Raw genomic sequence first — 25273 nt, 5'->3', positions numbered from 1 at the left:
TTGATCAAAAGATATGAGAGAATACTTGGAGGTTTCTTGATCTAAAGACTTAAAACCTTTTCTTATGTGGTCATGTATTTAATACTTCTTCCCAATGTTATTATGGTCATTTACTAAAAATTTCCCCCTTTAAACAAGGGGAGCAAGAGTGTTTATGTCATTTCAGATAAGTATTTATGCCAATTTGACTGCATTTAATGTCTGTCGGTTTCATGCTCGGTCGTGCATGAAAACTTTTGTGAATTCAAAAATCTAAAATATTATTGGGAAAAAGAATACTAATCGGTCTTGTAGCTCCTATGCCCAGACTCAGGGATATGCAAAGTTACCGTTCCACCCTTGTGGAAGTCAAAAATCCCATCCATGGATGCCTGTATGCATGATCTCATTCGCCCCTACACTGGTGCAAGGGCTACATGCCCAGTTAGCGTTCTCTTGCCCATTATTATTATTGCCCAGTCATGCAATCATGTCTACTGACAACACCTATCTTTGCAATTAAAAGTCTGATCCTCTCTGCATGCGAAAATCCATAAAATGAAAACTACTTCTTCCTCTTCATCTTTAGGAGAATACATGAGGTTGAAGTGAAGATCTCTTCATCTAAGGTGATTTGATGCTATGATTGGACTCCTAGAATAATGAGTCTTATCGTTAACTTATATCTCGTTAACAAAGACCTGATTTATATCATTTTTAGGTTTAAACGAATCATCAGATCCCATGGATTAAGAGATTCTATCTTCAGTGTGGGTGTAGGAGAAGTGGAGAACTTTTCCTCTTCTAGTTCCAGCATCATATCCGCAACTCAAGGATTTATCACTGCCATAATTTCGGTGATTCCTTACCATTTCTTTGTTCTTCTGGAGTCACGTGAATTCAATTTACTGTAAAGTCACGTATTGGGATTTGGAAAGACTTATTTTCCTTCCCCTAAGGCTCCAATAACGCCTTGAAAACCGTTGGTTACCCACCCGTGAGAAGCCTCACAGATTTTTGCTTGCAACATGAAAACAATGAGACAAAGGGATTGCATGGACCACGTTCGGTCAATATAATCGAAGAAAAGCCGATGATGACTGGTCAGGCCCAGCTCACCTAAAACGTAATGCCTTGGGCTGGGAAAAGGCAAGCCTAGTTCTGAGTATGTAATGGAAAATAATTTTCCCATGTGACTATCTCTGAAAAGGGAGAGGATCATAATGTAGCAGTCTTACCCCTACCTTTGGGAAGAGATTGTTTCCATATTTAAATTCATGAGCACTTGGTCACAATGAAGCAACCTATACCGTTGCACCATCTCTCTACTCCTCAAAATAAGGAGGCATGGGTGTCTTTTCATACAAGGAGGAGAGAGATAGACTCATGGAAATGGTGATTTAAGCCACAGAATCCCAGGCAGAATAACATATAGTTATATTCGTGAAAGGTGTTAGAATACAGGGTTCAAGTAATGGAATCAACACTGGAATTGGTCGCATTGACTTCGTTCTGAATCGAGAAGAATTGGTCAAAAGAACTCTAGAATCGGTAAAAAGATTTAAAACAAAAAAACAAAAAAAAAATTTAAAATAAAAACCCCTAGAAAATTCATTTTGGATCGCGGTCCAATTCCGATTCCTCAAACCTAACAAAATAAGAAGGGAGAAGGTAGTGCCATAGAGCACAAGCAAGTGGAAAATCAAAAAACATTACAGTCAGTGACTACAGGGATAAGTTAATACATTCTTGCAGGAATAAAAGCTAACAAAAAGAACCCATTGACGGAGAACAGATTGCAAACAGATATCACTTTCTCACAAAATACAGGTTTCTAAAACTCTCTGTGGGGACTCTAGAGAAATAATTAGTAGCATTGCAAAATGAATAGAAAAACAAGAAGTTAAGAGGGTTAAATGAGATGACACTTGACAGGTATATAATAATTAAAAAAATCTGATTACAAGTAGTTGGGGCAGTTCAGAAATCTTTAACACCATAATCTGAACCCATTTTAGTATATCTATGCATAGATCAAAGAAGAAATGAAATAGAAAATAAGGCAATCCAAGAGAAGGTTAGGTGAAAATGGGAATCACGGTGTGGGTATTGGAGTGGAGAGAAACGAAATAGAGGGTGAAGTGAAAAATAAGTGAGATTCAAATGAGAATGGAATTTAATGAGATGGTTTCGGTGATGGTAGGAAGAGGATTTTAGAGTTGGTGGATTCCAGAAGTGGATTTTGGCTTAAAAAAAAACTCATAAGAAGAAGGGAAAGAGAAAAGGTAGAGAAAGGAGAGATGGTGCGGCCATTGTATGATGGGTAATGAAGGGGATGCCAGTCAAGGTTTTGATTAGAATAGGGTTTGGATTGGGGTTTCGATTAGGTTTGGATAGAATAGAAACAGGGACCGAGGAGATGGAGGGAAGAAGATGGAGTTGGTGATGGTATCTCGGTTGATGGAAAGTATGTACAACAAAATAAAAACAGCAGAAGAAGTGGAGAAGAAGACGTGTCGGAGGAAGAATCCATTTCCCTCTACATTGATGTGTTACATGAATCCTTAACACAAAGAATCCCTAAAAAGAGAAAGAACGCTAATCACTTCAGTCAGGTGGTTGATGTTCCTAGACATAGGAGCGTGTAAAAATTGTATCAAAACCAATGCCTTTATGCGCACTCTCATTGGGCCCGTGCTAGTGCAAGGGCTACACAATCGGTTAGCATTCTTTTACCCATCAGAATTAGTATCAAAATTACCTTGGTTTTGATCTTGTTGCTTCTCCCACAAGTGTGAAAGGTTTGAGCTCTTGTTGCTTGTCTCTTGAGTGGTGTTTGTGTGTGGTTATTTTGTTGGTGATTGGACCATAATTAGAGGAATTGGTATTGGATTGGCCAACTTGTATTGGTATTGGTGACGACATTGCCATCTCCCTCGTTTGCTTCCATCACGGCCTTTCCAACAGTGCTTTCTCATTTCTCCACCTCCGCCACTGTCGTTGCACTCCACATAAGAGCAATAAGCCTAATGTCGACATTATGTTGTGAGTATAAACAACCTCCCGTGGCAGAGCACCATATCTAAGGTAGGGGGTGCATGTTTGCCCCTGTCAGCCCGAACCCGCCTTGGCCCTCCCTGAGCTTGAACAGGGCCTGGGCTGAGATATTTAGCCTTGAGGGAGGGTCAGGGTTGAAAATTTCTGGTCCTGAGTCAAGGTCGGGCCAGGATTGAGGCCTTGGGCTAAACCTGGCCTGACCCTGTTTTAAGTTATACTATAAAATATATATTGATATAACATATTTATTATAAACTATAAATGTCACCCACATTTTGTTATATAATATATTATATATGAAGACAATAAGTGATATAATACATTTTATTACAATGTTATTTAACGAAAAATTGATAATTTTCTCCCCGACCCATTCTAGCCCATGAATTTCCTTCCCCTTCCCCATGATTAGGGTCATTTAGGGTCAGTCCGTCCCAACCCTGAGGGTGGGTCAGGGTTGGATTTTTTTGGCCCTGAGTTAGGGTCGGGTCAGGCCTGGGCCTAGCTAAGGGGACTTAGGGTTGGGCGAGGGTTCTATAAAGCCCGGCCCAACCCGACCCTGTTGTAGCCCTAATCTAAGGTCACCCAAAATGGTTGAAAGCTCTAATGTGGAGAAGCATAAGCAGTAAGTGATTCCAAATTGACGAATACAAGAGACTTGAGAATTGAGAGGGTGTGATTTAGATTCTTCCAGTTTGAATCAAGCTGATTAGATGGAACATCAAAGACAACCCCCAACTCACCTCCAAAGAACTTTCACATTCGCACTCAAAACATTATCAAATCCACCCCATCGGTCTACCGTTGCCTTACAATCCGTGAGGCAAGGGGACCTATTAACCAATGCAGTCGGTAGGGATCACCTATCAATGAAAGGTTTTCTCTAGGTGAATGATCGACATTAGCGCAACGATGTTCTACGATCAGCTTACTCAAATAGGGGCAAAAACGGGTTGGCTCAAATGAAATATTTATCCTCTATGGTTATCCCTCTTTTGTGTAATGTGTTTTATTTTATTCTTTACCCCAAAAAAAAAAAAATGTGTTTTATATTATGGAAAGTCAAAGGTAGACGTGTACACTATAAAACAAAATGAACGGGGCAATGGTGAACCTGCATTTGGTGACAGAAGATGTCATTCTTATAAAAAGGGACCATGCTATTCAATTTGTTAGACACCTAATTGTTATTGGGGTTCGACTCTTTTGTGGCATCTGACCTGTGGTGGCCTGGTGACTCCCTAAAGCAACAAGGCATCATCATCCTATTCTGTTATCATTTGATCCTACTTAGTAGTTGTGGCAGAAGGGATATGATCTGATATGAATATTATTGCACAAATTAAAGGAAGTATTCTCTCTCAAGTTCTGTCTTTTCTAAGAGAATATTGAATTATGTTGTGCTAATTAGTGTTTAGCCACAATTTCTCTCTAATAGAAAAGTTAAGTTAAAAGATAATATTGTAATCAATTCAAATCCAATAATATGCCACCACGTGTCCAACTCAAAATTGTCGCTGTTTGACAGTTTGACTGCTTTTGAAATTTGAATAATCCTTAATTAAAAAGGCTGACTATCGATTAAAAAATCTATATAAATATATATATATATATATATACATATACATGCAAAATGAAAGCATAAAGCTTCAAACACAAGACTGCTGTAAAGCTTCTGACGCAAGCTTCTCTCCTTAAAGCTTAAACTCTTAAAATAAAAAGGTAAAACGATGGCATGGAGAAAGGTCCTCCAATCAAGGCTGTATATTCCATCCCACGAATACGTTGGATTGGAATTTGTTTCAAGTACAATATAAACGATGATAAAGATTTCGAGATCCAGCGGTAGTAGTTTATGGCTTTCGGATGGCCCAGCCATAGGATTCTTTCTCTATTAGAACAACCTAGAAGATCGAAGATTCTGATCCAAGGGTTTTCGCACTTCAGCCACAATTTTTTCTATTTTTTAGGGTATGGCCCAGAAAAATGAAACAAGAGGGCTTGTTTGGCTTTGATTTTTCTTTTCATTATTTTTATGCTTCCTTATTAATTCTTTCCCAGTATAATATAAAGGAGCTTCGCTGTGCCATGAAAGCCGGATTTCGTCGTTTCGAAAAATAAAGGAAAAAATTATTCCAAAAATAAAAACGATTCGTTTTCGAGAGTTTCTTTATTCTCTTTCATGCATTCTTTCTTCGTGATTCTTCTTCTGTGAGTTCTTTCTCGCCAAAGAGTGGCCGTGTGGGGTTAATGGTAAAGTGATCTTTAATCATCTCAACTTCCACTACTGTGAGAAAAGAGGGAGAAAAAGAAGAGTAGAGTGAGCAGAGAGAGAAAGAGAGAGAGATAGTATAACGGAAGAACAGAGAAGAAAGAAAGAGAATTTGAACGAACTGAGGTTTCTTTGAATCGAAGGGAAGGGAATAAGGGATGGTGAGTCCTCAACAGGAAAGGCTAGCGATAACTCTTGTTAGTTCCAGTAGTAAAGGTAGATCTACTCTTGGGTCTAGGGTTTTAGAACCTTCAACTCCACTTACAAGAAATGGCGGAACACCTCTTGCCGATGAAGCGATCTGGCAGCGCCTCCGTGAGGCTGGCTTCGATGAAGACTCCATCAAACGCAGGGATAAGGCTGCTCTCATTGCCTATATTGCTAAGCTTGAAACTGAGGTTCCTCTATTCCACGCTTCTCAATTCTCCTTTTTCAGTTGAAACCTTCTTCTTTATGTTAATTTTCATTACCAATTCCGTTCAGTAGTTTCCAATTCTCTCTATGAGCAACACTTCATTTTGAAAGTCGTTTATCTATGTTTTGGGTCGGAACTTGCTAAAATATTGGATTTTGATTAGAGTTAAGAGCAATATGTGAAAGGAGATTCTTGTGCATGTAGCTAAATTAAGCCTCTTTTACTCTTAAAATGATCCAGTTATGATGATATGTTCTATACCGCATTCTCTTTTTCGTTTTTATCTGAAAACCTAATCCTTTCTAAGCCGTGGATTTTAGTATTGTTTTATCCAGACTCCATCTATATTTTAACTATTGTATATGGTATTTGGTGTTATGCTACTTCCATGAATTACTTCCAAAGTGCATATTTGCGTATCCTTGTCCCCTGACGCCTCATGCATTCTTCATTTCATTTTATCTAGATTTTTGACTATCAGTACCAAATGGGTCTTCTCATATTGGAAAGAAAGGAATGGGTATCTAAGTATGAGGAAGTTAAAGCTGCAGCAGATGCAGCTGAAATTAATTATAAACGTGAACAAGCTGCTCGTTCAACTGCTTTAGCTGAAGCTAGGATCCGAGAAGAGAGTTTAAAGAAGGCTTTGGGAGTCGAAAAAGAGTGTATAGCAAATGTAAGCTTGTGCCATGATCCCTTCTTTTCTGAAGTAAATTCTCACCTGGGTCTGAAATGTGCTTATGATGTTACCATTGATTATTTTAGCCATGTTTCTTCTATGACTTCTCTGTAGATTGAGAAGACCTTACATGAGATGCGTGCCGAATCTGCTGAAACGAAAATTGCAGTGGAGAGTAAGATGGCTGAGGCACAAAGTATGATAGAGCATGCTCAGAAAAAATATACCGAAGCAGAGATGAAGGTGCATGCTGCCGAGTCTTTGCAAGCAGATGGTAGTCGGTATCGCCGTGCTGCAGAAAGGAAACTGCAGGAAGTTGAAGCACGTGAAGATGAACTTCGTAGACGTCTCACATCTTTTTATTCTGAGTATGTTCACTTTCTCTCTTCTCCTTTTAACCATTATTTTCTTTGTGAATATGATTTAATTTGGATACAAATCATAAATTATGACCTGGATCTATGTATGAAAAATATTTTTTTTAAAGGAACTAACTAACGTCTGGACCTTGTCAGCAAGGGGAATCTAGTTGATATAACGAATTTGAATAGCTTCATGTCTGGAACTTTTTTATTCTTGTCAGAGATATGATTACTCTTACATGAGTTTATTTTCTTTTATAATATAGTAATAGTTTTCAGGGTACTCTAATGCAACTTCATTCTCATGGAATGAGAATTTGTTTGAATTGATGGTGGGTGTTTATATTATGTCTGGAGAATATTTTCCCATTATTTGAATTTATATTTGCCATTATGGACTTTGCATGTAGCTCTTTGACAGCTAAGCTCTTCCTTTAGCTTGTATGACCATCAAGTAACTAATTTGAGCTTCAGTTGTATCCATAAATGGCTAATCATTATTTGAATACTTACCTTTTGAGTGCATATGTTCTGGTCTTCATTTTAATTTTGGGGAACTAGTGAATTACCACTCAGCTGAGTTCCTGAAATCATGATTTGCATTTGTTGATGTCTGCATCTTCAAATGTGCTAGTTGTGATGCTAAAGAGAAGGAAATCAGTCTGGAACGGCAATCATTATGTGAAAGCCAGAGAGTCTTACAGCAAGGACGAGATCAATTACTTGATGGCCAGGCCCTGCTGAACCAAAGGGAAGAATACATCTTTGGAAGGTCTCAAGAATTGAATCGTATTGAAAAGGAGTTGGAGGCCTTAAAAGAAAATATTGAGAATAAAAATAGGACACTTAATGAGGAAAAATCCAATTTGGACTCAAAAACATCTGCCCTTTCGAAAAGAGAAGAGGTGTGTGTCCTTTAGCGCTTTCTTTTGTTCTGAATACATTCTTTAATTTGTTCTCAGGAAAAGGTTTAGTTTAGTTGAGTTGTATTGTCTTCAGGGTTACAGGGTGTTAATTGGTTATACTCCTCTTGGTGCTTACAGGCTGCCATTGAAAGGGAAGCACTACTTAACAAAAAAGAGAAAGAGCTACTGATTCTACACGAAAAGCTTGCAATCAAGGAATACGTAAGTCTTGCTTTTGAGATTCATACCCATATTTGGTTAAATATGGTTTTATTGAATGCAGATGGGCCCTTAATCTAGTTTGGCTATCTTTTTCATCAGTAAAATTTTCTCTCTTTGATCCTTATGCTGCTTTACTGTTTCTGTAACCATATTAGATGACTGTGGCAAAGATTTAGAAGTCTATTTTCAAGATTTTTTGGTTTCTAAAAATTATTTTTATGTTGGACAAACTTTGCAGGATGGGATTCAAAGACTCACAGCTAAAAATGAAATTGCCCTTGAAAAGAGGAAGTCTGACTTTGAAGCAGAGCTGGAAGTAAAGCGTAATCAAATGGAGGATGAAATTGAATCCAAGAGACGGGCTTATGAGTTGAGGGAGGTTGATCTTAGTCAGAAGGAGGAACTAATCCAAGAGAAGGAGCATGACCTTGAGGGTCACTCAAGAGCATTGGTAGAAAGAGAGCAGGATTTAACAGAGAGGTCAAAATTTCTTGAGCAGAAAGAAAAAAGTCTCAACGAAGCTGAAAAAGAGGCAGAATTGGAGAAGATACGTTTGGTGAAAGAAAGAGAAGAGATTAACAATATGAGGTTAGACCTTCAAAAGTCAATTGATTCACTGGAAAACAGAGGGAAACAAGTTCAGCAAGCGCAAGAAAAATTAGAGGCCATGAAGAGTGAAAGGGCAGAGTTACTGATCCTAGAGATGAAACTTAAGGAAGAAATTGATTGTATCAGGGCTCAGAAGCTTGAGCTGATGACTGAAGCAGATGAACTGAAAGCCGAGAAGGCAAAGTTTGAAACTGAGTGGGAGATGATCGATGAAAAAAGGGAAGAACTGCGAAAAGAAGCAGAACGTATTGCTGAAGAGCGAAAAGCAGTTTCCAAGTTGCTCAAAGAAGAACGTGACAGCCTGAAATTGGAGAAAGGTGCACTTCAGGATCAATTTAAAAATGATGTGGAATCCATTTCTCGTGAGCAGCAAGCCTTCATTAGTAAGATGGAGCATGAGCATTCAGAGTGGTTTAGCAAGATTCAGCAAGAGCGTGCTGATTTTGTTCTTGACATTGAGATGCAGAAGAAGGAATTAGAATGTTGCATTGACAAGAGAAGGGAGGAAATAGAAAATTATTTAAGAGAGAAGGAGGAAGCCTTTGAGCAAGAAAAAGCTAGAGAGCTTCGTCATCTCAGTTCACTGAAAGAAAGAGTCACAAAAGAATTGGAAGACATTGCTTCGGAGATGAAAAGACTTGATAATGAAAAAATAGAGATCAACCTCGATCGTGAGCGGAGTAAAAGGGAATGGGCTGATATCGGAAATGCCATTGAAGAACTGCAGATCCAAAGGGAAAAACTGAAGAAACAGAGGGAATTATTGCTTGCTGACAAGGAAGCAAATCTTATCCAGATTGAGCATCTTAAAAAGTTGGAGGATGTGAAAATTGCACCAGAAATTGTGGTATCAGAGATGCATGTAGGTGATTTCAAGAATAGCAGAAGAAGGTTTCCTGCCAAGAAATGCTCAAATACACCAACTACTTTACATGTTACCGAGAAAAAATCCCATGTATCAAAAGAGGTTATTTGTGATGCCTCTGAGCTGGGATTGCTTTGTAAGCAAGAAGCGTATAATGCTTCACCTTCTAACTCTACCCCTCTGTCATGGCTCAAACGATGTACTGAATTGATATTCAAACATAATCCTGAAACGTCTGCAGTTCAGCATGGAGAACAGATGCTTGTATCTGAGTTCAAGGATGCAAATTTGAAGTTGCTGGAGAACGAGTATTCTCAAACCACTAAGAAAATAGTGTTGGCACAATTGGAGAATATTGAGGACCTGAGATCAAGAGAAAATGATAGCACAGAAAAAAAGTTGAACAGGACACAACCTGTGACTTCTGTTCTTGAAGAGCCCAAAGTAATACTTGAAGTGCCTGCTGTTAGCAAGGATGGAAGAGGCGCACATAATTTGGCATCTGAATATGGAACAGATGCAGCTGAAAATTGTGAAACTTGTGTTGACTCCATTTCTAAAGAGAGGCATCCCCCTGGAAGAAAAAGACTTCTAAATGCTTCCTCTTATGACCATGTTGATGCAGAATTAAAGCAAATGCAGAATAATAAGAAACGGAGGCAAAAAAAAGGTGCTTCAGAGACCCCAAGGTAAGAGGCAGGGACCAACTGGCTTAGTGTTTGTCCTGTGATGTTTACTTGAAAGTTAATTTGTTGCCAAGAATTACAATTTCTTGATGCATTCATTGTTAATCTGCTTCATGTTATTTGACTTGGTGCATTGTTTGTTGTTTAATTTCTTTATTTTGTCAGTGCGACCTCAATGCCACCACTCTGTCCAGATGAAAATAATTACGTTGAACATTCAGCAGAACAAGAGAAAGGGGTCTGTTCGCAGGATCAAGTACCAGCATTTAACCCAGATAATCTTTGGGTAGGGAATGGTATCCCATCTTGTGGCTTGAAGACACAAAAGATGGTAAATGAAGAGACATTGTTGGAGGATGACGAAGAACTTACAAGGCGGCATAATCTGGTGAGTTTAAGCTTTAATACAATGCTGGCTATAGACAAGGTTTTAGGTTTTGCCCAAATTTATTCTCCATATTAATGAACTGAAATCAAAATCTGAGTGGTTTTGGCTGATCAAGTTTTAGATATTTTGAATTATTTTTTTACTGTGCTTTTTCTTAGGTTTTGATATTTTACATTAGGGAAAAGATCCCCACACAGACAGTGTGGGGATCCTTTCCCATGCACTCTCACATTCTGACCATGTGGATCATGTACTGACACTCTCTCTCCTCCCTGAGCATGTGACCCCCTACCAGATGAACCATTTCCCGTGTCGTGACTGGTGTAGGGCATAGTTGTCATGGCGTCGCCATGGCGTCCTGGCGCTGGAGAAACTGGCATATCGACCTTCGACATGGCTCATGTATAAATATCGCCCGATATGGCGTACATGGTGTCGCCATGGACGCCATATCACGATATATGGGCATATCGGTCGATATAAGTGTAAAAAACTCAGGTTTAAAATTTTTTTTTTTAAAAGCTTAAATGCTTTTTCCTTCATTTGTATTGGTCACATTAACATTAAAAATTAAAACCATTAAAGATTAAACAGTACACTTTAGTAGTATTCCCTAAATCCCTAATTGGATTATTGGTATTGAAATTTGGGGATTTAGAAATCGCAAAGTTTGTCAAGACAGAAGAGAGACTTCGTGAGATGTCTGGAGACTGAAGGAGTCAAGAAGACGAAAAAGTGAGAAGAAGAAGAAGAAGAACTGAAGCTGCAAGTCTGCAACTCTCGGCAAGTTTGAACCCCTCCGGCAACCTCCAGGTAAGTAATTTTTTATTTTTTATTTATTTGGTTCTTCTTCTTCTTCTTCTCCAATCTCCTCCCAGTCCTCCGGCGAGTGCAACTCGATCCTTCTTCTTCTTCTTCTTCAGTTCTTCTCACTTCTTCGTCTTCTTCACTTCCGTCAACTTTCTCCGTCAGTTCTTCTTCTTCTTCTTAATTTGCAGTTGCAGGTTTGCACACAGTGACAGACCTCTCAGTTTTTTTTGTTTTTTTTCCTTTTTTCTTCTTCTTGCCTTGTAGATGCAGGCTCGCTTACATCGCAGACCTCTCGTTTTTTTTTACTTTTTCTTCTTCTTGCCTTGCGATTGCGAGCTTGCACACAATCATAGACCTCTCGGTTTTTTGTTTCTTCTTCTTGCCTTGCGATTACGAGGCTTGCACATAGAAAGAGAAGGTGTTTTTTTTATCTTCTTCTTGCCCTGCACACGCCACACATACACAATTACACACACAGAGACAGGGAGAGAGTCGAGAGACGAGAATGGGGGGGTGGAGGGATTTATTACAGCCGATAGTTCTCTCGGCTTTTTTTCCCCCTTCTTCTTGCCTTGCGATTGCGAGCTTGCACGATCACAGAGATGGTGTTTTTTATATTTTTCTTCTTCTTACCTTGCACACGAGCACACAGCACACATACACGTTATTTGATAGGCTAATCTATGTTTTCATACTTTCATGTACACTAATGGATATTACACTTTCATGAATTAAACCATAGTATATTAGTAGTACACTTTCATGCTGATTTTTGATGTTATAGGATATATACTATAGCATACTAAATGACATTAAAAATAGAGAAAATAAAAAATAAAACATGGTCGACATGCTCGTCATGGCAACGCCATGGCGGGCGACATGTCGATATATCGACGTGACACCCCTCCACCGATTTGGATCTCCGTGACGCCGTGACAACTATGGTGTAGGGTAGGAGATTTCCCCCACACTGTCGGCGTGGGAAACCTTCTGTCTTATCTCTATGACTATACAATGTAAAAGTATTCTCAAGTCTCCATCTACTTTTTTCTTTTTTTCTTTTTGTATTTTTGGAGTATATGATTACTGTTGTTCCTAATGCGTTAACCTCTTCTCATGTGTTATTTATTTTATTTGTATTCTTATGCCATTATGTACATTATAATAATTCTTATGTAATAATTACTGTTTAATAGATCATGACATTTTCAGTTCATTTCTGTGTTTTATTCATCAAACTTTCAATTTTTAACAATATTTATATTTTAACTAAGAACTCCACCAGTGTTTGCTGCTGGTCCCAAGCTTAGATGAAGGAGGAGGGTTGGTGCGCCAGGTTGGCAGCCAGCACTGGAAAAAAAACCCTGGCCAAACCCTTTTACATTGATTCTACAAGCTTATATTATTCATATTTTAACTAAGGGTTTTTCTTATTGACATCCCCTAAGGTGTCAAATAATTTGTAACCTCACTTTTTTGCCCTCTAGTATAACACACTTTTTTTTCTTCCATTAAGGGTATACTGTCATTTCACAAGTGTACTTGAAAAATATTTTTCAAAACCTTTTATACCCCTAACTAAAAGAACTTTTTGGAATAAGACAAGGGGCATTCTAAAGAGTTGTCATTTAGACAGTCCCAATAACTAATACAAGGTGTAACAACAACAACAACGTAGTCTTATCCCAACTAAATGGAGTCGGCCACATGGATCCTTGCTCTCTAATCAGCTCTATTCGAAGTCATAGATGAAATGAGGCTTAATCTATGCATGTCTTTCTTAACCACTTCTCCTATGGTTATTTTAGTTTTGTTCCTGTTTCTTTTGGTTCCCTCAATTTGATTCAAGTCACTCCTCCGTACTGGGGCATCCGAAGGACTCCGTTGAAGATAGCCCTGGCACCTTAAATGACTCTCTCTGAGCTTATCATGGATTGGATTTACATCCAACCCAGCTCTAATATGGTCTTTCCTTACTTTATTCTTCATAGTTTTCCCACACATCCATCTCAGCATCCTCATCTCCGCTCGACGTAGTTTATTTATATGACACTTCTTAACAACCCAACATTTTGCACCATACATTATAGCTGGTGGGATGACAGTGATGCAGATTCATCATTGAAATGGGCTTATTTCTTTAGAAATAAGTCTAGGGTTGGGATATATATATGTTGGGCCTTTGATCCCAAGGGTTTTCTATGTAATAGGCCACTTTAATGGGCCTAAACTAGGGAATAGGGATACATAGGTTGCATACGGGATTAGTCCAATGCTTAGTTTATTTTTCATGTTTTAGTGTTTTAAATTGAACCGATTGAACAACTGGTCCAATTTAAGTGAAATGTTCTTATTGGCTGATAGGGTCTTATATCCTGTTGGTTACTTGGGGATCTTCTTAGTTAAAGTGTTTAAATTGGTTTTAAGTTGTTTTATTAGGTCCCCACCCCTCCACGATTTAGTGAGGGAGTGTTTTGTTTAGCCTAGGATTTTGGCCATTGGCTTTTATTATAAATAAAATTTCATGGGAGGCTCCAGACTGTAGAATAGTTTAAAAAAAAAAAACAGAATTGTGCCGCCATTGATGCTGTTGCTGCTCCTTGTGAGGTTGCATCCTTGTGGTTTTATCAAGGTGGGAACGGTAGGTGGATTTCCTACGACTCCTTGCGCCTTGACGGCCAGGAGGAACACGAAGATTGAAGGGGGTTCTATCCTTCTTTGCTGTCCAAGCTTGTTGTCAGTGGATTGTACTATAAGTTTGAGACACAATATTGTTTCTAACCTTCTACTCCCCCCCCCCCCCCAAAATCGATTCCTCTTTGTTTTTGTTTGAATTTCGTAAACCCTAATCACCCTTCACCCTGTCCAGCATTAACCCCTCATCAGAATTTCATCAGATTTGGACCACAGTTTCCCCTTAGCATGCCCTCCACCCAATCCCAGGCTGCTACCCCAAATTGTCATTCAAACCCTAATTCCCTCTTCTCCATTAAAGCTCCACAAACCCTAAAATTTCCACAGCCTAATCTAACCATCAAAACCAGCCCAAAATTGGTTCGAACCTCCCTTCCACTATCCCTACACTCGATCCAAAGTGCATTCCAAAATTCCCACCCTAAACCCTAGTTTCACCTACTTTCTTATTTCCAAAACCCGAAACCCTAACCCTAAATTTTCTGAAATTTGAAATTTTGTTCAAACCTTGTTCAAACCTTCACTGTTAGCTTCCCCTAGTCCTGCCTAGCATTACCATATAAAAATTACCCCCATTCCCCCAAACCTAACCCTAGAATTTGACCTAAAACTCCTATTGTGCTCTATTGTAACTGCAGAACCAGCAGCCCCTTTGGTCCTTTGTTATCGGATCCTAGATAATTGGCCTCTAGTAGGACCTTTACCTATCTAGAGCTACATTAGACAGTCGTAATAAAATTTTCCTTTAAGCTTTAAAGGACTACGCCGATCACAGTGTACTCCGAACGCACCTCTCAACTTCATCCACCTTATTTTAATCTTTTGGGCTACATCGTCTTCTATGTCACCCTCTTTATTTATGATTGATCCTAGATATTTAAAATAATCACTTTGCGGAATCTCCCTCTCACCAATATTCACCACCTCATTATCCATCCCAGTTTTGCTAAAGTTATACACCATATATTCCGTCTTAGTTCTACTTATCTTCAGACCTTTTGATTCCATGGTTGATCTCCATATTTCTGCCTTGGCGTTAATACCTGTATTTTGTCTCATCCACCAAAACAATATCATCCACAAAAATCATACACCAAGGAACCTCTTCTTGTATGCCTCTAGTTAAGTCATCCAATTGAAAGTGCTTAAGGTTGATCTTTGATGTAACCGAATTGAAATTGTGAATTCATTGCCTTGGCCTCCTGCAATTTTTACACTAGTCACCACACCATCATACATATCTTTAATTATGTCCACATTATTTGCATGACACCCTTCTCTTCTCCTGAATATTCTGTATTAACTCTCTAGGGATTCCGTCATAGGCTTTCTCTAGGTCTATAAAGACCATATGGAGTTCCTTTTTGCCCTCTCTAATATAAGGTGTAAGCCCATGGGAAGTAAAATGAAATGTTCAAGAAAATTTTGAACAGGTAAAGATAACAAAACTTTTTGCCTACAACATGACACTGCCTGTTTTCAGCAGTTCTCCATTAGTGATGAAATCACAATTGCACTTCCTTTTTGTACTTGAAATAGGGACTTTGCTGCTCATTTCCTTCCTTTGGAACTTTATGTATTTTTGCAGTCTCAAAGTGAAGTTGTGAGCAGTACTATGGTTAAGGATCAAGTCAAATCAAAACAAGAAAATGGAGGAAAAGTTGATGAAATGAATGAAGATTTGACCGGAAAACATTAGTTAATAGGCTTCTGAAACTTGATCCAGTAAAAGCTACATTGTATCTGGAGGTTAGATTTAGCAGGAAAACATTAGTTTAGAAGCATTGGCTGCTTGTTTGACAATCTTGTTTGGTTTGCTGTGCAACGCAGGGATAACTGGTATATTCGAAGGAGCTGGTGAATTGGTTGTTATCATCTGCAGAAATCTGTAAATGCTTTGTCCATTTTGTATTGATATTTTCCTGTATGAGATATTGTTCAGGGTTTTATGGTGTCTATAATTTTTTGGTGATTTTGTGGCCGCGGTATCTCTTTAAAAGATTGTGATTATGTTTTGAGGGAAAATAGAAGTTGCTCTGGAGCCCAACTAGTATTTGAATGTTGGGAACGTTTCTCAATATCTTGTTTGAAACAGTTAACACTGGTGAATCAATGGTGATAGGGTTGGGGTAGGTGTATAGAATTTTTATCCTCTCCTGTTACTGCACGGTGCAGTAATGCACCGTGCGGCACTGCAGAGGCCATGTGGCACAATGGGCCCCACATGGTGCACATGGCCTCTGCAGCCGCCGCACGATGCATTACTGCACCGTGCAGTAACGGGAAAGGATAACGATTCAGGTGTATAGACAATAGACTTACCTCTAACATTATGGAGAGATGAGATTCATATGGTATAACTTCTGAAAAATCTCATTAGTACGGGTTGAAACGCTTGGAGTCGCAGGTTCTGGCCCAGCTTGTGGTGGCCCTACTAAGTTTTCTTGGATCTCATTTGTTTCTCTCTTTCACGTTTTCACGTTGGGAAGAGAAGTGAAAATTTTCAAATTAAAAAAACAAAATTTTGTAATTATTACTCAAAACATGATTGTATAAACTATTTAAAATTAATTATTATATTTAATAATAATATTTTGTAGATGTAATTTTTTTTATTGCACAAAAAGATGTAATTTTTATTTACTTTTTAAACCCAAGGGTTGAATACACTGCACGGTATCGATCAACCTACCAATAGAACGTAAGGAAACACTGATCATTGATCTAATGATCTTAAGATTCGTATTGTTCACTTACACAACCTTGCAAGGGTTAATATGTGGCTCTGTCTTTAAACTTACTTTGTGAATGCTATCTTTAGAGACGACATTGGTACAACTACTGTTGCTGATTACCATAGTGCATAGATTGTCCTTGAATCTCACTGTAGTTTAGAAAATATTGTTTTGATGCCAATCAACCTTCTCAGAAACATTGTGTGTAGTCATAAATTGACAAAAAAACTCGGCAATGTTTCTGCTCTATCCGTGTTGTTGACTTCGCTAGGTCCACTTTCCGTGTTGTTGTTCCTTTGTTGCTCTTCTAAAGCGGTAGCCATGAGTTCTTTAACAGCGAAACCAACAAACGATTAGGACATTGAGCAGGAAAATGTCCGACTCTCCTCTTCCAGCTTGATGAAGAGGATCATCATATCAACCAACTCCATATGGTGGTGGTGGTGGTGGTGGTGGTGCAACATGAGACGACCTTGTGGGATGGAATTGGGACCTCAAACTGAAAATGACTCTTCCCTTTATCTGAAATCTTAAGTTGTATACCATCAGCGTTTGAATGGAACTGTCAGCTGTGTTGAGGGTATCAACACGACCCGTGAGATTTGGCAATCTCCATCCTCTTTTCATCTTTCTCCGAATTCGATCCGCATCCGTATTTGATTAGAGATATCTGGGAAAAAATCCGAATCCGAATATTTAATTAAAAAAAAATTAAGTAAATAACGATCTTGAGGGTTTTTGAAGATTCAACAGGTTCTAGAATATGAGGAAAAGAGAATCATGATCTAAAACTATGGATTCAATTTGAATTGTATCCACTAGGGGGAGGAAGGTTCGGGTTACACAAGGCAGAGGTGTAAACGGATGGTTGAAAATCCGAATTCCATTTGCATCCGAATCCATCCGAATCTGTTTAGAGGTATCCGTATCGGATCAGAAAATATCCGAATCCGATTACATCCGATCCGTATCCAAGCCGAATCCGATCCGTTTACAGGCCTAGTACTTCCTGGCCAAGTTTGTAACTTGCCAAGCACACGTGATGGGAGCAAACATCTCAAATCTTTCTCTATTTAAATATAAAATATGTCCTTCATTATATGTCGAAATATAATTATATAAAAACAAGAAAAAAAAAAAAAACCATAGACTTCCTAATTAAAATGTGAAACCCAAACTAACTCAAACTCAATCTCCTATTTCCTATATAACCTAATCTTAGCAAAAACATGATAATATAAAAGAAGGGAAAAAGAAATAAGAGTAAACATCTCGTGCACCCCTGAGGTTTGTTGACTTGTCATGTAGTCCCCTTGGTTTTTTAAATCTTACTTACAATAATGAAAGTGATGGCACTTCCTCTTTCTGTCTCTCTCTCTCTGTAAGAAGACGAAGATTAGATATGAAGAGAAGACTACAAGCGAAGGTAGGGGAAGATGAGTGCGGATTGAAGTGCAGAAGAAGAAAGGGTTCTCCTAGAGTACAGGTTGGGAAGATATGGTACCTGGTTTCATCAAGGAACATTGTCCTTCAATTACCCAAACATTCCCCGATACAGGTAACTAGTATTCTGAGTCAATTTCAGTTTAAAACCTCCATCGTGTGCTCTGTTTTGAACCCTTTACAACCAATAATGCTCATCTCATAAACCCCTAACTTGAGCCTTGTTGAGCCTGGAACTTTGTGATAATCTAGCCCCTCTATAGACCCAAACTCGACCGTGGTTTGATGGTGGCCATCTGGCTGCGGCTAACATCGAAGTATCAGCCAGCATAGCACTCGCCCTGACCCTGAATCTGTTCCTGACTGTGAAACTACCCCCGACTCTGAACCGTCTGTCATGGTTCCTGTTGTTATTGGAGTTGAATCTCTTTTGTTCTTCAGACTGTAAAGAAAGAAAATTACAAAGAATTTTCATTAAAAAAAAAAGATTTTAAGTTTGTGGTAGAGTGGGGCCGGGTCCCACTTCTTCATATTAAAAATAAAAAAACATATCAAAAGGCAATAGGGTAATTTCTTAAAGGAAAAATAGGTATATTTGTTTGCTTCGTTATTTAAATTTAGCCAATAATGACTTAGTGGCGTTAAGTAAAGTCAAGTTTGGAAAGTAGGGGAGGTCTGGGTAGTAATCAGAAACACAGGGGAGGTCCCCTGAATTATCAAAAAGGTTACGAGGAATTTGAGTAATTTGCTCAAAAAAAATCATATGTTCTAAATACAACTATAGAGGAGTAAAGATGGCAAAAGGGTGGAGTTAATGGGAGACCTGCCCTGTCCCACCTCTAAGGGAACTGATTTAGTATGCCTAGTACGGGGTTTGAGATGGAAAATTATCCTCTCCAATTCCTTAAGGTGCGGCAGTATTAGGTGGAGATGTCAACACGTGGCAACAGCTGCATCCAATAATCCATATCAATGAAATTCGATCGTTGGATGCAGAAGCTATCAGGTGTCGACATCTCCACCTAGCATTGCCGCACTGCCACACTTTAGGAATTGGAGAGAATAATAATCCATTTGAGATAGTTTAATTAGTGTTTTATACAACGCAAGGAAACCCATCCGACCCTGCCTCACACAACCCAACAATTTTCATTGGAGTGCAGTAGGGTTGGGTTAAGCAATGTCTTAACTGGGCAGGGCTGGGTTTGGCTAAACTCTGCCTTGGTGCACACTTCTACAAGTTACTGAGTTTCAGAGCTTTTAATTTATCCTAGGGGTAACTAGGTCTTTTTATACTAGTTCTAATATCCAAGAGGTAGTTAGCCAGCTAGGTCTTTTGGTTTTAATATTCCAAGTTCATCCATGTCATTTCAAGGTCACTGAGATCCTTATGTTATAGGTCAATACCGCTCATATAAAAGGGTACTTTGGTCATTTTGATGGCATTCAAGTGTTTCTAAGGACAGTCGAGCCATTCCTGTTTGCAAAATTTGAGACTTGTTCATGTGTAGGCGTAGGACCTGGTGGAAGTGTTCAAAGTTTATGACTTCAAACCCAGAGTTGATTCAGACCACTACAAGAAATTGGGTCTACGACGGCGTTTTTAAACGCCGCTATAGATCCCAAAAACGCCGCTGTAGCATTCAACGACATTTCTACTTTGTGCCGTAGAAACGTCGGCGAAGGTACCGCCGTTTTTGTACAACGGCGTTTTTTGAGAGTGACTGTGTAAGTGCCTTTACCGCGGCGTTTTCTAATAAACGTCGTGGAAAATGTCCTACAACGACGTTTTTAAAAGTGCCGAGGTAGGCATTGAATTCCTAATTGTTGCGACGTTTGTAGCAAATGCCGGGGCTTAGTACACTAAAACGACGTTTATAAAAGCGCCGCTGTAGGCAATAATATTGAGGCATTTGTTAATAAACACCGGTAAATGAGGCCTGGCTTTTTGTTTTTGCCGACGTTTTTAAAAACGCCGCTATAGGTGCTATTTTTTTTTAAAAAATTTAAGAATAGCTTCTATCTATTCCATTAACCTGTTTCAAATATAATAGATTCATTCTGCCACCTATTTCATATATAATGCATTCATCCATATTAATCTTTTCGACCACTTGTTTCATATAGAACACATAAATCCCACAAAATAATGATTTTACTAATGCCAAGATATATTGAACTATGTAAAATATCCATTAAACATAAAATAAAAATAGAGTCTAAAGTACTAAGGTTCCGATATCTGCAAAAAGACAAGATCCCTCCTACACGTAATCCATAGTTCTAAGGTTCCAATACTACAAAAAGATAAAAGATCCCCTCCTACACAAAATCCATAGTACTAAGGTTCTGATACTGCAAAAAGACCACAAAGAGACCCCCTTCTATAAAAAATTCATAACCCAATTAGCAAGTAAAATAATATTAGTTCATGGATCTCTGAAGCCACCAAAGTTATACTCCCAGTGAGGAAACCAAGCCCAAAAGTGAAATTCCAAGACCTGAACACCATCTCCATCCTACACAAAACCATCAAATAGCAATATAAACTAATTAGTAAGACTGAAGGTGACAAGAGGTATGCACAAGTACCAATAACAAAGTAAACAAAAAATTATAGGGACAGATAAACAATCCAATCAACCATCCTTCACTGGCTTGTATAAATAAAACCTCTTCACAGATCTTCACACTCAAGCCCACACTCAAAGCCTTGAATTGTGCAACTTTCCTAGATGTTCTTAATGGATAATTAAAGCTTGTCTCAAGGAGAAGTAAGCATTAAAAAGTAGCATTACTTCCTACTAAACCTTGGAATTGCTTACATAGAGACAAGAATCATGCTTCAATCGAAAAATGCTGAGAATACCCAAATGCCTAGCGATTTTAGATTCAATGAAAATCAAGGAAATAAATGCATTTACATACACATGCACACACATGCACACAAATCTGAAATACACAGAGAAAGCTGAACCGGAGGTCCAAAAAACAAATCTAACACAGATCATACAATTTCAACCATCTTCTATCTTCTCGATCCTCTAATGCTATCAACAAGATCGGATTTTACAACACAACAATTACCGAATTCCAACACGCTCTATGGTCTCTTCGTGCGTGCGATATTACTTCCCAAGAATGTCAAAATTGTGTTAACATAGCAAGTAAAGATATCACACAACGTTGTCCCAATCAAACAGTGCAATAGTATGGTATGATTTATGCATGTTAAGGTACTCCGATCGTTCATCTTCTCAACTATGCAAGAAAATCCAACTTGGTATTTGTGGAATGTGAATAATGTGTCAAACCCAGTTCAATTTAATCGAGACTTTGGCAAATTTAATGAATGACCTTGTGAACCAAGTCTGTCTTTGGTTCTTCCACTCGAATGTTTGCAACATGTGAATTATACAAACAACTTTGAGAAGACTCATGGGTTAATTCTGTACTCTGATATATCTCGAATGACTGCAATAGATGCTTAGTTGAAGTTGTTGCTCATATCCCAAATTGTTGCAATGCAAAGCAATGTGGGAGAGTTCTCATGCCCAACTGTAATTTGAGGTTTAAGCTCAATGATCCTTTCTATGAATCAATACCTGCTCCAACACCTCCATCACCTCCTTCAACTCTTCCTCCTCTTTCCTCGCCTCCACCGGCAAAACAAGATAAGAACACGGGTATGTTATGCTTTTAGGAGCTCTAGTTAATATGATTGAAGTTTCATTTTATTTTTACTTCTAATTTTTTTCTATTAGAAGCAAGATTGACCCCCTCCCCTCAAACACACACCATTGAACTTCAAGACTGTCTATTTTTTTATATGTAAGAAAAAGAATAACAAATGCAAGTTTGACTATTTCTAAGATATGCTCCAAATTAAAGACCTAATCTATCATCAAATAGAGCTTTCACTACAATACAATTACTTATGGTTGCGGGAATATGAATACTTGAATTGCCATTAGTCTAAGGTTTCTTGGAAGAATTGATCTTTGGATACTATGTTATCAAGGATTTAAATTGTGGAAAGTGTTGAGGTATAACATACAAGAGAAAAATGAATGCAAGGTGAAAACATATTTAGCTCACTATTTAGGCAAATTGGCTTAAGCCGGTGCCGGGGTTTGGGGTTTGTTTTCACATGCGCTTGTTGTTCAAAGTTGGGGTTTGTTAAAGAGTAGGAAGCGATTAAAGAGTAGGAAGAAGACATCAAAAGAACCCAAATCAAACTCAAAACTAATCCATGCAACAGTTCAAATGAAACTCAAATCTTGAAAGTACTGAAAGCATACCGTACAGTATAGACGGACAAAAAAGCCAACTAATGCAATGGCCTCAATTATCACTGTTCAAATGAATGGGTAAGTAAAATCAATATATATAGTACTTCAGATAAAAATTAAAATAAAAAACCAACAAAATTTCGTAATTTTATTACTTACATAAGTGAGTTGAACTTTCCGAACTACTTCTACCCCGAAGTATTTGAGATAGATCAGCTACAACACGTTTCAAATCAGCAATTTCTTCCTTCATCATTGCAAATTCTCTTTGTCTTTCTTCTTTCTCCCGTCTCTCCTCAATATTTCTTTGTGTAAGGCCAAGAGTACTCGGCTTTACGCCTAGGCCTGCACCGCGCACTCGGCCTGGAGGATCAACGCCAAATGCTTCCACAAAAAGATCGTTTTGGACAACACTCGTCTCTCTCATTTCTGGGGGTAGTTCTTCCAATTTCTCTTCAAACTTATCCTATAAACCAATGTATAACAGGTTAACAACGGACATCTCTTATTTCATCTGTGTGTCCACTTGTGGTACCAACACCAACTCCTTCAAAGGTTTGACCGGGAAATGCATCTTGAAGTATGTCATGCATGTTAACAATATCTTCATCTTCTTCATCAACTGTAACATTTTCTGTCACTGTGGTATTTGAAGATATGTCGTCCCCATGGAAACTCCATATCGTGTAACCAGTCATAATTCCATCAACTATCAAGTGGTCAAACACTTCATCCCATGTTCCCAATCGTTGATTAATGCAATTTACACATGGGCATAAAATCTTCTCTCCTATGGGTACTTTGGAAAAAGCAAAGTTTAGGAAGCCATTTACACCAGCTTCATATATATCGCCCGCACGGAATCCACGATCCCGTGACTTATGAATCCAACTCTTATCCATATGATGGTACCCTAACTTTCTCAATAACCTATAAAAAAGAGAAGGCCTAAAACCAATCATAAATTGACTATCAACACAAGAAATCAAATCAGAAGCAGCTTTGGAAACTATCAAAATGTAGAATAACAGAACAACTCAGGCCTAAAACCTATGATAATTATAAGAATTAGACTGCATAAAAGATTCCATTCGCATCACTATTTCATGCTTCTATATGCATAAACACTATTTTTTTCTTTTTACATATATGCCCATCAAATGTGCTAGTTGTACTCTTTCCCTCTCTCTGTCTCTCTGTCTCTCTCTCTCTCTCTCTCATATTCTCCCTAGCTCTCACTTGTCTCTTGTGTGGATATTTCTTTGAAGATTGATCCAATTTGTTTCCCATTTTGTCTCAAGAAGTGGATTAGCACCCCTTTAATCAGCACCCTACAACTGAAAAGGTATGGATCAACACCCTTTGATACATCTTTTGTCTTAGGTTAATATTATATCTCGGATCTCAAACTCAAAACATAAGTGCTCTTCGTATGTAGTTTGGTTGCATAAATTGCTTGAATGGGTTTCCTTTTTTTTTTTCAATGAACTCATGGTAGAGAGTGGAGATTGTTTCATGAGATTTTTGGGGAAAATTTGATTGCATAAATTCTCAAGCTAGCGCTTCTTTCTTGTGTTGTGTTCTCTCTGTCGTTAATTGAAGGTCATTTCCCCATCAAGTTAATCGCAAACCGCTGCTATTACGCAAGAAGACCTCCATCCGTGCCGCTGAAGTTCAAGCTCCGAACTCCAGACTTTCACCACTCGAGCCCCGCTATAACCTGGGGTTTTTCTCGCAAAAATCGATCCTCTATTGGTGTCTCTCCTAAGTTCTGTTACGACAAGATTTTGGGGTTTTATGCCACCCTTTAAGAGGGCTGCTCAAACTCGCCTTGGCTCCTTTTGCCCACTCACGCTGCTACTTCTATTATTCTCATTGTGGGTATCAAACGTTTTCTCTATTCAGCCCTATTTTTCAGATTTTGGTTGATTACTTCTTCTAATTAAATCTTAGTCTGTTCTTCCTAAGTTTCCTAATAATGTTTAAATGAGTTTAAAAGGGAGGGTTGATCTGTTTAGCCTTTTTCAATATTTTCATATGTAGACTATCATAACCTATAAAGTATCAAGTAAAATTCCCCTTACCCAAAACAAAAAACAAGTAAGCTTCCCATTGATTGTTCACTATGTAAAACATGAAAAAGAAAAAGAAAGAGGAAAGTCCGAATGGTGGGTATCAACACCAACAATGAAACTTCAATGCTAAGTTGAACTTAAACAAATGACATTATGAACTAATCAACCAATCAAATTGACATTGGTTTTCGAAAAAAAATAGAACATAAGATGAATCTAGCTCTTAGAACTCAATGAAATAAAATACAAGCAAATAGAGACTAATTAATATATGAAGCCACATAATAGGGATAAAATCAAATAGAGAACCAAACTAATTGGACGAGTTATATGAAATCCCTCTATAACCAAAGAAGGGGAATAGTTTCATTCATGATGGTTAATCAATGGGAACCCTTCCTTGCTTGACAAAATGACAAGATATATGAGAGAGTGTTAATTAGTTGTGGATGAAGAAGATGGGATCCTAAACATCCAAATAGATCACAAGGATCACCGATGACTTTACAAGTTGCAATGTAATATAAAGGATTCATAGTGACACTTGGAAAGGGGAAAATCATCAACTAAAACTCGATTAAAGAACAGATCGCAAAATTTATAAACCCAATAGGAGATCGGTGTACACTATTAATTTCGTAACCAACGTAACATACAATAGCATGTACCGAATTCAGGGTTTTAGGTCTTAAAAGTGTAATCCTACTCAAGTAGGACTCGATCAACTACTCAAGTAGAAACATTATTTGAAAACAGAATCTGGAAGAGTGCAATATCCATAG

General features: G+C 38.3%; 1 protein-coding gene and 1 long non-coding RNA gene across 2 annotated transcripts; both read left to right on the top strand.

Annotated features, from left to right (window-relative positions):
* Positions 1-5404: 5404 nt before the first annotated feature.
* LOC122662801 (protein CROWDED NUCLEI 4-like) lies at positions 5405-15645 on the top strand. Its single transcript, XM_043858516.1, has 8 exons — positions 5405-5706; positions 6190-6399; positions 6517-6770; positions 7399-7669; positions 7808-7891; positions 8130-10054; positions 10217-10439; positions 15535-15645. The coding sequence occupies exons 1-8, from the start codon at positions 5467-5469 to the stop codon at positions 15643-15645; spliced, it is 3318 nt and encodes a 1105-aa protein (XP_043714451.1). The 5' UTR covers positions 5405-5466.
* A 12-nt stretch (positions 15646-15657) lies between these two features.
* LOC122661035 lies at positions 15658-16024 on the top strand. The gene is made up of 2 exons (XR_006332817.1): positions 15658-15695; positions 15777-16024. It is a non-coding gene; the product is annotated as an uncharacterized LOC122661035 (long non-coding RNA).
* The last annotated feature ends 9249 nt before the right edge of the window (positions 16025-25273 follow it).

The sequence above is a fragment of the Telopea speciosissima genome, chromosome 5 (assembly GCF_018873765.1).
Source record: "Telopea speciosissima isolate NSW1024214 ecotype Mountain lineage chromosome 5, Tspe_v1, whole genome shotgun sequence".
In the NCBI taxonomy this organism is placed as follows: Eukaryota; Viridiplantae; Streptophyta; class Magnoliopsida; order Proteales; family Proteaceae; genus Telopea; species Telopea speciosissima.
The sequence above is the reverse complement of the archived record's forward strand: the minus strand, read 5'-3'. Positions and strand labels throughout refer to the sequence as shown.